This window comes from Ischnura elegans, assembly GCF_921293095.1.
Source record: "Ischnura elegans chromosome 13 unlocalized genomic scaffold, ioIscEleg1.1 SUPER_13_unloc_4, whole genome shotgun sequence".
NCBI classification, from domain to species: Eukaryota; Metazoa; Arthropoda; class Insecta; order Odonata; family Coenagrionidae; genus Ischnura; species Ischnura elegans.
In genome coordinates this window covers 3,109,626-3,124,237 of record NW_025791660.1, presented here as the reverse complement: position 1 = coordinate 3,124,237, position 14,612 = coordinate 3,109,626, and the positions used below count along the sequence as shown (strand labels likewise).

The following is a 14,612-nucleotide window of genomic DNA, read 5'->3' as shown; positions in this document are numbered from 1 at the left end:
TTTTCAATTTGTTGTAAAATACCTGTAATTCGTTAATATTAATTCAATAATTTGTCCAGATACGGAATTTAAGGCCAACTTCGGCTTGCACACGCTCATATTCCATTTGCGCTTTTTAAATCTAAAAATTAATTTAAACTTTCTATGATGTAGAATTAGTCGTTTAAAAATATTCATGAATGATATTTATCAATAAATCCCAATATTATGCCACTAATCGTTGAAAATACCTAGTTTTGATTGAAGGCCTGTTGCATACGTTATCCTCTAGCGGGTTATCACGCAACTAAAGTTTGGTATCAGAACTAAACCTAGCTTACCTGGTCAGTTACAAGTTATAAATAATGTTGAATTCTTGTATATCGTTTGCTGTTTACTCTGCTGCTATGTGATTTCTTTATGAAGTCCGATTTAAATGTGAACTTATTACGCCCTTTTCCTTGATAAGTCTAATGTTTTTGCATTGGTGTACGTCATGGAAATGATCTTAATGTATTAGGAATTTGGAAATTACTGAGTGATATGTGGATGATTTGTTGGAGTGAACTGGTATAGAGATTCAATGAGTTATTGCAGTGAAACCATGAGCATTACCATTGGGGATTTCTCGGAGTCTTCAGGAAAGTATTCGGAGAGTACTCCGTGCAGACTTTGCATGAAGAAAAATGATTATTATTACAACATATTCACTTCAGTTGTGGCAAGCCAGATAACTGTAGAGGATGCCTTATATGATTTAGTCGACTTAAAAGTAAGTGACGGTTTACATTTTATGGATTTCCTGAGTTCTTGTTTTATTCCGTTCTATGAACTTATTTTCCACGATATGTCTGATGTCTCTTGCATACGTTTTCATTGATTTCGTAGGTTGCTGTGGGAGATGGCCTACCTGCCACTTTATGTGCACTGTGCTTGGAAAAGCTCATCGAATTCAATGATTTCAGAAATATTTGTCATGAATCGGACGCAGAACTGAGAAATGTTTCGTGTATAAATTACTCAAGGGTGAGTGCATCTTTTTTTCAGTGGAATTCTAGTGTAACTTACAAATAATGTGAAATCATTCACGTAAGTAGATATTAACTTGTTCGTATTAGTTTACCGTGTAGCCAAGCCTCAAAAGTTTCACGTTCATATCGACGAGATTTAAAACTTTAGTAATATGTTTTTATTTGTGGGTTCAACAGGTTAAGACAATAACGTGAAAAAGTACCTTAATCGTGTATTTGATGAATCCACGACGGGCAAGGTATTAAGATATATGTCTGCATCTAATTATTACATGCAAAATTTATTAAAAAGCACTTTGATTAGGATACAAAAGTTAATGGAGCATTAAATTAGTTCATTAGCAATATTAAATGATATGAAAGGACCTCGCCAATGATCGACGGAATAGTGAAATTAGTCCAGTTTCCCACGTAGTGTTTCCGATTTTGGTTATTCAGTGGTGAGGACCGCAGACGTTTTGTCTTTTCTTACAGCTATGTGTTTAAAATTCAATCCAAGCCAAAAAAGTGGGTAATTGGAATTCAGCTATGGCCTACGAATTAAGGATATCAATAGATACGAATAATCTTTGGGATATGTTTTCGATATCTTTCTCTTACTTTAAACCTCCTGTTTGGATTAAAATTTTAACTCTTGAAGTTTAGGTCATTTATAGAATCGTATTTGCGGACGTTTTCAAAGTTCATTTGCCAGTTTAAAGTCGTATTAAACATAATGAGATGAGAGAAATGCATAAGTATACAAGTACTAAAAGTAAATTAGCTACTCAAAAAGTATCCAATATAATATTTCAACAAAAAGATTTAAATATTTAAGGCATATTAAGAAAAATGATTTAACACACCATGGCTATTTAGTGTACTTGTCCGTTGTTATGTTAAAATATTATATATATCCATTTTTATATATGTATCATATTTGAGTGATTTGATAAAAAAAATATTTGCTAAAATTATCTATTTCAGTGGTTCATAAAAATTTTTATCTGCTTGATTACAAAAACCTTTATTCAAATTATTTAATGGTAAATAATATTTTGTTTACGTAACAAAGGTGTGGTAAGTGCTACCCTTAGATAGCATATATCAACTTTAACTAGCTTAGGAATTTTTTCTAGGCCTGTTAAAATCCTGAGATTCATTGTAAAATACATGTATTAATAACCGAGTAAGAGTTTAGGATTTACATTCCTCTCTCTGTAAAGTGGTAATTATATAATTTTTTTCTTAAAGCCTTCTCAAGGAATCACACTTTCCCCGTGCGTGGGGCAAGTGAGTCCCATGGCTGATGTGCAATATATTTCCACATTACATGGCGCATGGGCTAAGTGCGATTTGCCCAGATATTCAGCTTTACATTACTCTTTACGGTACCAACTTACATTTAACTGTTCATGAAAAACTCACCACATCCAATACCTTATCCAAGATATTGGAGTTTTTGTCTAGTACTTGAAAGAGGTTTATTGATTATTATCATAATCACAACTACCATAACTACATTATATTTTTATCTAGGAATAACTTATAGTGCATTTAATGTAAACAATATATCTACAATTTGAATAAATCTGAACAAAAATAAATCAATTATGTTCATATGAGCATTGATTTCAGTAGCAGGGATTCCTCTAATTGTGGTAATTAATTGATATTAAGATCTTATGTTAAGTAAACAAGTAGCCTTCAAAGCTTCTATCAAAAGTAATAATCTTTTAGGTCTTAGTTTATATAAACAACTTTAGAATTGCAGTTTAATATCATTTCTTTTGACTATAAACCCAATGACTTCCAATACCTCCTCCAAGGTATTGGAAGGGGCTTTTTTGCATCTTCTGGTTAATAAGATGTTACATGAAGGAATTTTAGTGAAATTGGTTTTACTAATGATGGTGACTATTGGAATTGCATACATTAATTTACGCATATTACAAATAGCTAATGTGTGTAGAAGCTGAATAATTAATGATAAAATAGCATCAAGTTTTTATATGACAAGATATCCATATATAAATTTGATTGAAAGGAACAACTCAAACTATTTCTTCAAACTATTCAGCATTGAATATTGATTTGTTCAATTTAAGTTTGGTTTTAACCCGAGAAAGATGGGCAAAAGGCTAACTTATCCTCAACAGCCAACCGAAGGCTTAGGTAATATGGTTATGTCTTCCCTAGTTATTTCGCTTGAACCCTCATTCTGTGGATAGGTAAAACTTTTTTCAGTCCCGCAACATGTCCTTGGAAAGCAAACCACAGGATCACCTGATTCATAGATCTCCAGAATTTTCCCAATGTAGTGAGCATCTGACATTTTACCTCTGAATATAGCCAGAATCCAATCTCCACAAGAATCCTGTATTTTTGGGAGTGCACCAACTATCCCAAGCATATTTCCCTTCGAATACTATCAAAGGAGGGGCTTTGATTTCATTTGCACTTTCCGCCATTAACAATGATGCTCAAAGGACCTAATAAACTAATTGTATGAGTCGAGGGAAATGCACTCTTGAAAACGACTCTTGTCTTCCCTGGGTACGTAGAAAATGAAGTTTTGTCCAGATTCTAAACATACATTCTGGTTTATTATCATCGTGCAACTCATGGATTGTCTTTTGCAACAAATCAAATTGAGCATTTATCACAAGAGGTCAGAATTTTTTTTCCTTGCATACTCTATCCTTTGAGGTTTTTTAATTGAAAATTTGTGCCATGAAATTAGACCAATAAAGCAATCTTCAGGATTTTTGTCGTCTTTGGAAGGTATTTTATGCTATTTCTATGGGCATGATCAGCAACCATTTCAAAATCCACTTTTTTAGACAACTATAATCCATATTTATTCATACTAGCACATTTTCTCCCCATTCTTCCAATTGTAAATTCGTCAAGTGCCTTCTTTAGGTCATCGTTGCTATTTGGCAGCCCTTTTGTGTTTTTCTCACATAATTGTGCACCATTTCATCATGCAATATTAATTATTGCTCATATTATGACAGCAACCCCCAAAATATGCACGAAATTATTGAATATATGCTACCAGGTCTTAAACACAGCGAAGGAAATACACACAATATGTCTGCTAAAAATGTAAGCTTGATTTTGGTAGTGCTTCACGAAAGGTCTCAAGTTTAACTTTGCATAAACAATTTCGCCTGAATCGAACTTAGGTTACTACAATTAAAAAGATGCAATTGTTATGGTGAGAGCAAAATGCGAGGTAACTATTTTATGAAAACTAACTAAAGAGAGCTTCTTTATCAAAACAACCATAAAAATAAAAGTTGATATGAGAACTCTCATTAAACAACCTAGTTCTATAGTCCACAATGATTTGTAATATGTATACAAAAAAAGTTTAACTCAAGAATTGCCAAACAGAAACTAAAAATTTAAGCCATACTACAATCATGTAGCCCTGTGAGGAAAGAATGATTGGATATGGTGGGAAATGTGCAAACCCCCCATCTAAACTAAATGTAATGATCCGAGTTCTAAAATTTAAAGTAACCAAGAAAACTAATCCATGAAGAACAGAAAACAAGATATAGTTCTTACCTAGCACCTCTGAGACGTAGATGCTGAAAGAACTGTGGTGTTACCTGTCCTCACAACCAACAACAACTACGAGATGAACTGAAGGGTAGATTTTCTAAGAGTGTGGAACAAGAATTCGAGGGATAAATATTTCGAAGTAGTCGGCTCTGGTTCCATTGCAATATGTGGAATATGTTGAATGACCGCTACGTGCCTCGCGAACGGAAATACGATCTTCTTGAGGGATGTCGTACTTACACCACCTCACCTTACTAGTTATTGTCCCAATAAATGAACCCATGAAATTACCCTTGAATGAATGTACACATAAATGTAATTTACCTGTGAAAATTGTCACCCTAAAGTTCTATTTTATGTACTAGCTTGCAACTTTAAAAGAAGGGAGTTAAGATTCTTTGCATGACCTTGATATTCCAGGGGTAACATGAGTTTGCTGTGAATGACACGATTTGAAGGCCTTCTCATGGCCCATGTGATGCTATAATAAAGCCATAATAGTATGACCTGAGTTTCACCAAGGATCTTCATGCCCAATGTTGATTCTAACCGCCATGTAGTTTATGGGTGATTGATTTGCAGACACGTTTCAATTTTCATTTAATGGCATTGATAAAATTGCAAAAATCCTGTTTCCTCGAGATTATCAGCATTCGTTAATTGTTGATTTTGTAGTAGGTGAGTTGTTTATCAATGTTGCTCTCCTTGCAGAGTATTGGAGGAGAGGGGGCAGTTCATGACAATTTGAGGTCTTCTACTGATACTAAGGACTGCGTTCGAGATGCGGTTGTAAGCACTTCAGAGAAAGCATGCTCAGTCCAACCAAATGAAATATTCATTGCTGTGCCAGACATCCAACTGCCCACTGCCAATATGTTGGTAAGTTTTATTCTCATACACGGTAAAACCTATGTTGAAAGATTCATTATTTTAGCTTTTGTTATATTAATATATCAATTGTATGATGAAAATAGGTTTGCCCAGCATAAGTATATGCATTTCTATGGGGAGTCTTCTTTATCATTTGGATCATAAGTTGTATGATAGAAGGTAAAATGCTTATCCATTTACTCATAATTTGCTTTTGCCATATGCGCTTTTGCCAAGATATTTGAGCGGATTGTATTTCAGCAATTAAGCTCATATACATCCACTGCTAACTTACTAAACCCCTTGCAGTCTGGCTTCCGTGGTCGACATAGCACTCAAACTGCACTCTCAAAAATTACCGAGGACATTCGTGAGGCAATGGACAAACGCCAGGTGACGATCTTAGTACTATTCGATTTCACCAAGGCTTTCGACTCCGTTTGCCATGAATTGCTCCTCCGCAAGCTGAGTACCCTAAATTTCTCAAAGAGTGCTGTTGACTGGTTTAGATCTTACCTCAGCGGTCGCACTCAAGCAGTGGTGGTCAGTAGTAACCTACAGTCAAACTGGATCCCTAATCCCGTGGGGATGTTACAAGGCTCAGTTCTTAGCCCACTTCTTTTTTCTCTCTTTATAAACGACCTCCCTGATGTCCTCATGCATTGTGACTACCACCTTTACGCCGACGATTTTCAAATTTATCGTCATTCATCGCCGTCCAATATTATTAATTCAATCGCACTTATCAATGAGGACATCGAGAGAATTAACAGTTGGGTGCAGGCTAATCATTTGTTTCTCAATGACAAGAAAACAACAGCAATAATTATAGGGAGCAATTATTTCTTTTCCCAATTAGACCATGAAAATCTACCTAAAATAAGACTCGGTAGCCACAATATACTTTATGAGGAAACAGTAAAAAACCTTGGAGACATATTCGATCGAACCCTTAGCTGGAAGCCTCAAACAAACTATGCGAGGCGTAAAATTTTGGGATCACTACATCAACTTGTCAGAGCCAGAGAAATACTTACACCCGACATACGAATTTCATTAGTTAAAACACTAGTCTTCCCTCACTTGGATTATTGCACAGCCTTATTCACTAACCAAGACGACGCAAACAATAATAAACTCCAATTGGCCATGAATTCAGCTGTAAGGTTTATTTACGATTTAAAAAAATGGGACCATATCAGTAACTATTACAATCACCTCAACTGGCTTAAGTATAAAGAGCGTCGCACCCTTCACATAATAACTCTAGCCTTTAGTATCTTAACGACCGGTTACCCGCCATACTTGTATGAGAAATTCATTAGAAAATCTGAGGTTCATGATATACCTACCCGAAATCATAACATTGACCTCCATATTCCAAAACATCACACGCCTCATATGAACAAATCATTCATAGTAACCGCCTCACAAATATGGAACTCTCTCCCAGCCCAAATAAGAAGCAGTACAAATATCAATAGGTTCAAACACAGCACATATGGGTTTCTGAAGAATGCCTCCTTATCCCCAAGTTAAATTTCTTTTGTTTATATTCACTTTCTTATGTTCATATTTCTTGTTTATATTCACTTTCTTATGTTCATATTTCTTGTTTATATTCACTTTCTTATGCTCATATTTCTTGTTTATATTCACTTTCTTATGTTCATATCTCTTGTTCATATTTCTTTTGTTTGTCACCTTAAATTTTGTAATTAGTGTGTTATATCGAAGTGCGATTATTTATTATTATTTTTTTTTGTCGAAAATATTGTATTGTTTCTTTCATGTACTAGGCGATGTGCACTGTTCACATTTGACTGTATATGTATATATATTTATTTACTTTTACTTTTATTTATCTATCTCAATATGAAATGTAGAAAGATGTACTTATATTTTCTCATGGGCCCCAGTGCCTACGAAAATAAACGATATTATTATTATTATTATTATTATTATTATTATTCAATTTAACCTTTTCCCTACTACACACATATATGCATGTGTGGATGTTTCCTGACTCTGGAGACGACAGCCGTATATTTATGTGTGACATTTTCCTGGCCAGGAGAACAAAAGCCATATGTTCATTTTCTAGCTCTCCCCCACTTAGGACGGTCGTGGATTTACGTTGTCTTTGTCTCGGGACCCAACCCTGCGGGGTTTAGGAATAAGCCTCAGAATTCGGGAGCAGGTACCCAGACCCCTCGTCTTTTATAACCCCTCATAGCGGTAAGCGAAAGCAGTCATACAATTGTTTATCCAGTCAGTTTTCCAAATGAATAATTGTTAATTTCTCAAGAAAAAAAGACTAAGAATTGAATTCTTGGTCTTTTGATCAGGATTTACAATTTTGAAACGAAATTCTACGATAAATATTAACTTAAATCTCGAGTTATGTATAAACATCAACATGGAAATTGTTGTTGCATTAAATGCTTTAATATTGACCGTAGAACTTCACTTAAATTTGGCAATGCTCAGAAAAAAATGAGGAATTCAATTCAAAGTCTGCAATTTACATGCAAGCAACAATTATCCGTATTCTAAATACGTATAAGCAATAATTAAGTTGACCGCATACCAATGCCACAGGTATGGTCGTAAACCCGGAAAGGAGGGTGCACAACTACCCTTGGAGTCTGAGATAAAGCAGAGTTCCAGCGAGGTGGGGTCGAAAAAGGTTCCGCGAGACCCTTCTTAACGAATGTCCTCCAAAAATGCTCCGTACCACGAGAAACAAGAGTCTCTTGGGACTCAGTACAGCAGTCATGCTAAGACAAAAACTCTGCTGTCTCGAAAGGGTTAAGTTGTACAATACGGCCAATGTTAAATGACCTTGGTTTAAAATATAAGCGGCTCTCAAGTGAACTCTCGAGCGATGAAACTCATTATTAGCCGATTAAACATGAAGTGTGTCTCATTGATTCCGAAAGGGACTGGCGGGTCGTAAAGGAAACCATTAGGTGGTCCTCTTTGGGACTGCAAGGATGATAAAGGTTATTTTATGTGCATTGCTGTGAAATAGCCACAGTAAATTAATCCTATGGTGCACAGAATTTAAATGACACTGTCTGAAATGCATCTCTCATTTACCATGACACTTTTTGGGACAATATCTGTAGTGTTCAGTGGGAGTGACTGTTACAGTTAAAAATATTAGAGGGAAAGAATTATTTGTGGGAGACCCCGATTTCCTTTTAAGAAGAAAAGTATTTCGTGAGGCTCTCAACTGGCTGTGGGTTCATTAACCCGGCGGTAGTCGCGCCCATTTTCCGAACATAAACGGTCGCGGTGGGTGTCTCTGTCACCCCAAAAGATTTTCTTCAATTTCTTTCAAATAGTATATATTATTTAAAAATTTCACATCTCGACATATCCTTTGTTTATTTAGGAATGACTATACTATATATTTCAAATCATAAATTCAACTTTTATTTTTTTGAGAAAATATTTTTGAATACCCTATTTTCCAGTAGGCATTCACAGTTCCTCCGGAAAAATTGCCAATTGTTTTAGTTTCAGCCAAAGAACACAGTTAAATGCTGAGATATAAATACATGGCATACACTTTTATACACATCAATCACTGTATATCATCATATTTTCAGCGTCGACCTCTATTTGCCTTACGTAAATACTAATAAATGTACTAAATTAATTTACTTATCTATATTGAATCGATTTCCCAAAATGTATTCTTGAGGAAAATTTTTCAATGATATTACGGTCACTTATTACTATTGAAATACTCCTGTTACAAATTATATACAGCATTGGAAAGAAAAACTAACAAATATATAGTCCTCAGCAGAGGTTCAATTTCGCACTGTTGAAAAGTTTTATTGAGTCTAAAGAATGCAGAAAATAAATCATGTAAACTATTTATTTCCTTCTAATCACTTCTCAAAATTTTCAGCAAAAGTGTACCACGCGTTAGTCTCTAACACAGTTCACAGTGTTATTTTGTTTTTATATCTGTCGGAAAAAAAACACATCTTCCAACATTTTTCTTTTTTTCTCCTCATCCTTTTCGCAGGCTCATTTTATGCATATTCCTTTATTTTTCAAGTCTCTAGAGATCGTGTTCGATATCGATCTAATTTTGCTGTATGGGAAAGTTAACGATCGAGTTATCTCATGAAGATAACTTCTTTGCAATGTAATAGTGAATTGGAATACCAAGGTATAACAAATGCACTGATGTCAGCAATGTTTGGCAAATGAAAGAAAATGGCTATGGACCATCTCCTGATGTTTCTGTTTGTATGATAGGTGCTGCCTATTTTGTCTAATGCTAGACCTCCTTCAGTGCAGCTATAAAAGGTCAATATTCCCGTTTTTCTTTTTTATCTGTTCGTCTTGGATTCATTGACAGAAATAGCTATGTGAATTGTTGGCGTAAGAATTACATTCTTTGACCATTTTACGACGCAGGAAACTAGAGCTTTTTTCTTCCTAAACCAAAATAAGCTGCTATTTTCTTCTTTCTTTTACATATATGGCTTTCGATGCCAAATCTCTTTTATTTTTTGCATTCTGTTCTCGCAACCGTCAAATTATTGTTTAGAATTACATCTGCTTGCAGAATATTATTGAACCAGTAGTTCAAATTATGATCCTCCCGTTTCTGTTTACAAAAGAAAATATTCGCTTTAACTCCTTTTTTGGACTGGTATCTACAAAAAATGAACCCTCTGGTTGCCACCCTGAGTAGGTACATTTTCAAATACAATCGAATTTGCCGATGCAAAAATTTTGATGCTATATTTTGCGGGTTTGGAAGGTAAATATTGCCTATATGAATATCTTCTTTGGAAAGGAATCAATTGCTCATCAGCTTTTTTTCATGGCCCAATTCTATAATGTTGCCGTGTATTGCGAGCAAACATCTCAAATACATCTCTACTTTGTGCTAATTTGCCACTTTTCATTTTCTCTACTCTAGCAGTCACGTTGTCGAAACGAAAAGATAAAGGGGAAAAGAGAAATATGTTATGGCTCATGGAGGAATAACATATTTCCACTTCTAATCCATTGTGGTTCCAAAACAATAAAAAATTCTGTTACTCAGTTTTATTAGCCTTGGCTAAAAGTAAAATACTATTCAGGAACACTAAGTCTTTCCTGTCTGTTTCACTATCTCTTTTACAAGTATAATTTTGAGTAACTTTCTGTACCTGAATATTAGTGTAATTTACAATTTTCTCTGCCATTCTTTCAATGAACATCATACGAAAACAAACCATTCATGTTTTGAATCCAATTTATTTAGCTAATAAGTCCACTTCTCTCAGTAACACTGCTACAATTTTATGTTCTCATGTTTGGTCTTGATCCCTGCGTATTACACGTTGCAACTCCATACTTCCCGACGTACGTAAGCTCCCTTCCCTTTTACAAAAGTTCATCATCTCAGCACGGTCTTCAGAGTAAGTGTCATGCACAGCTATATGACACCCGTCTTCGTTTTCATCAGAATCAATCTTCTTCCCTCAAAGATTCATTCAAAAGACAAAGACTCTTTCTTTTAATCTAGAGGTAGCTGACATCTAGTATGAATTGAAAACGATGAATGTAAGTATTACAAGGCCAACCTTCAATGGTAAATTCACAGAAACATGTAAATAATGAATTTTTTAATAACTACTGCACTAACGTAATTGAACGAAGTCTTCAAAAAATCACTTCTAAAAATCGCAATTTCTATAAAAGTAGACGTCAGAAACAAATAATTCCTCATCCAAATTTTCAATCAAAAGTCAAAGTATATTAGCTTTTTCCTTTTTTTAGAAAGACTGCAGGAATCCATAGTGTACTGAATGAACGTGCTATAAGTATTACATGATCGATTTTTCGTGGCTCACTTTGAGAAAAATCACTGTAACATTATAAGAAATTACTAACTTTCTATTTGTTTACCCACATTTAGGCAAACAATATACCAATAAATAAATATTTATTGATGTAAACGCAAAAAGACAACTTTCATGGCCAGTTTCCGAAAAAAAGCTATCAAATGCGATGAAAATGGATGAAAAACATTCAAGGCGACTTTAAATACTAGGCGGCAAACTGTAATGAGAACGGTCGCGTTGGGTGTCTGGGGCACCCCACTCTGCATAGCTTTGACGAAAGCAATTTTTCTTAAAAACTTGCATTGACTTTAAAGTAATCTTTTATATGTATCCTCAGAAAGCTTAAAAAATCAGCTAGAGGAGGTTACAGGTCATTTCAGTCTCAGTAACAGGAAAAAATAGCGCTTATATAAGGCTGCCGGGCGACCACTGCCAGGTTAAGGAATAATGCAGCTGCTGAAAGTTTTAGTTTGGATTATTACAAAATAGTTTCATTTTCAGAAAATTCAATTTTCTAGTAAAACAAACGGCCCACTAAAAAGGTCACCAACAAAATTCATAAAAAACATTCTATTTGACGAAATTTTCAAATATTTTCACTTAAAACCCCGAATGTCCACCTCTTCAAAAAAATGAAAAAAATAATAATTTTTCCCTCGCTCTCCTCAATACACGTGTAGCAGAATATAAGATCATTTTTTAAATATATATACTTATTTGAACCACCGGGCGGGAGTTAAAAATTTGGTATAGTTTTATCCAATTACAACTCTATGAGGGTGAGCCAATATAAATAAGTCGACAATGAGTGTGTGCCTTATGCCGTTAGAAATTACGCACCCACCTTTTGCTAGCAGATCCATCCAACGTACAGTCCTCACTTAATTGAGTGATTTTTTCTGTTTCGGCTCGTATAATATCATTTGGGTGACCATCACTTTGGTACAGATGGTGCCGTAATCTAACTCGGCTGCAAGAGCAACCGAAGAACTTCCTTGCTACTGGCTTTCAAGGACTTGTTAAGAGGTGGCATAAATACCTGAATGTACGTGTTGACTATCTGAAATAGTAATATAAATTTCAGAAAATTACTTGGGTCATTTTTTCCTCAATGTAGTTTTGCGACTTGAGCTAGAGTGTTTGCTTCCTGCCCGGTTGGCTGGGGTTCAAATCCTGGTGGTGGCATAGAATTTTCCGACAGTAGAACATTCCCTGCTTGAATGTTGTGTGGAGGACATTTCAAACACAACCATCCGTCCGACGGATACGTGGTCCCCTTGGCGCCTTTCGTTGAGAGCAGGCGGATGCCGACGCCACATTCCTCTCTACTCCTCCTTACCTACCCTACCCTAATGGCGCAAATGACCTCAGCTATCGATCGCCCCATCTAAATACTATGCCATGCTGAAACGTTGTAAAAAATGCATTTAATTTGGAAGTGCTTGCCTTTTCCTATCACACGCTTAAGAGGGCTACCTTATAGCCGAAATACTTAGGTACGTCTGGTACCTCGTCCCCTTGGCGATCCTTGACCACGCTCTTTTTGGAGCTATTTGTTCTACCATAAGTGTGAATCCATCTGTGGTTGATTGAATGTGTGTGCGGCTGCTTATTGAGTGCACGCATTTCCGCAAACCACTGGCTATCCTTTGCAGGCCTTTAGTGTGAAGATTCCCGATGTTTTTGTGGAACAAGAAGCCTTTGTGGAGGTCCATACATCCCTTACAAAGGATCTTGTTTTGTGTGTTTGTTCTGGGTAATGTGTGTGCGTGTGATTTTGGTCTATTCGGGTTGAGAGGCGGGGGTTTGGCCCCTGCGGTCTCCCCTTCTCACACACCAACACAGTGTCAATTTCTCCTCGCAAGGCGGACGAGCTGTGGGAGAATTATACGGCCATTTGAGTATCTCCCTTTTCTACATCTTTGAGGTCGTAGAGCTCATTTAAATACTTTAAGACCTTAAACTCAAACACACTAATCGATAAATAAACATTAAAACATAGTGGTCAAGGGGAAGAAAAAGTTAACCAATGTATAAAAATTAAGGGGAAGCTAGTTAAAAGCCTTACTTTTTTACTTTTCAGGATGAAGACATGTCCTCTCCAGGATGGCTATTTCTATGGATTTTTGTCTTCTTGATTTTTTAGATTTTGGTTTGGTGTTATTTTTGCGTTATTGAATTGATATCTGTCAAACAGGATCTCCAAATCCCAAGGACTGGACATCGTGGTGTTATTTATACACCAGTCGTGTAATTGAATTGAAATTTTAAAATGATTTTTTGCTCAATTCCTGATTTTACATATTTTGTTTTGTAGTGTGGTGACAATGTTTTATTGTTACTGGGCTATTCCATTTGTGACAGAATAAATTTTAGAGAAAACTATGCATTAGGATATTTAGATAAAATTGTAAAATACAAAAAAAATCAAAAATTCTAACTGTGCATGATATGGGCTAAAAATATTTATGAAGATGATTTTCGTACACATAAACAAAATTAATTATAGAAATACCTTCTTAATATTTCCTAATTAATATGTGACAAAATTACTATCAGGTGAACCTTCTATGTGTGGTGATTTCAAACATCTTCAAAACTCTGTGAATCTAAGCGAAATTTGAAAATTTTTAATAAGGCTGTGAACAATGTTTGAGTCGTTGCTTATGATAACACAATTTGTCGAAACTAAAAATTATGCAGAATGAATAGATTGTAGTTTCGACAGCATAAAATGTATATCATAGTCTTCAACAAACACGTGACGGAACTACCAATTTCTTCTTGTTTCAAATTATTACAAGTTAAAATGAAAAAATTTAGCTTCTACATAATCAAATTCCCACATCCAGTGTACTCTGAGCTTTCTGAAGTTTCAAGTCTGTGTCAGGCTAACTAGCCCTTCTGGACCCAAGACATGCTAGCAAGTTTTCCAGGACTTTGCCTACTTCTATATGGAGATGCTAAATTTGAAGACATGAAATTGAGACAGTATTAATTGAACCTGAGTTTGTAGATATTTTATTTGTGCTCATGCACATGTTCCGTCTGCGCAGCCAATTTTAAAGCAATGCATTTTTATGGTAGGGATAAGGAGATATTAATCAACTGTTCTTAAAATGGTTTTTACAGCTTACCCACAAATAATTTATCTCTTTACTTAGCATAAACTTGTTACAAAGTTAATTATATAACTTAAAATATCAGCTCAGATGTAGGTGACTATGGAATTTATTCAACGCAGATATATAAAATGAATTCTTATTAAAAACTGCACTTATTGCCTAACTTTAGGTAATTCCGTCACGCAGTT

The 14,612-nt window shown here is 35.2% G+C and overlaps 1 protein-coding gene across 1 annotated transcript; it reads left to right on the top strand.

Moving 5' to 3' along the window:
* Positions 1 to 367: 367 nt before the first annotated feature.
* LOC124173055 lies at positions 368 to 13,740 on the top strand. The gene is made up of 4 exons (XM_046552579.1): positions 368 to 751; positions 868 to 1,005; positions 5,277 to 5,444; positions 13,383 to 13,740. Exons 1-4 carry the CDS (start codon positions 563 to 565, stop codon positions 13,443 to 13,445), a joined length of 558 nt encoding a protein of 185 aa, XP_046408535.1. The 5' UTR covers positions 368 to 562; the 3' UTR covers positions 13,446 to 13,740.
* Positions 13,741 to 14,612: the final 872 nt, after the last annotated feature.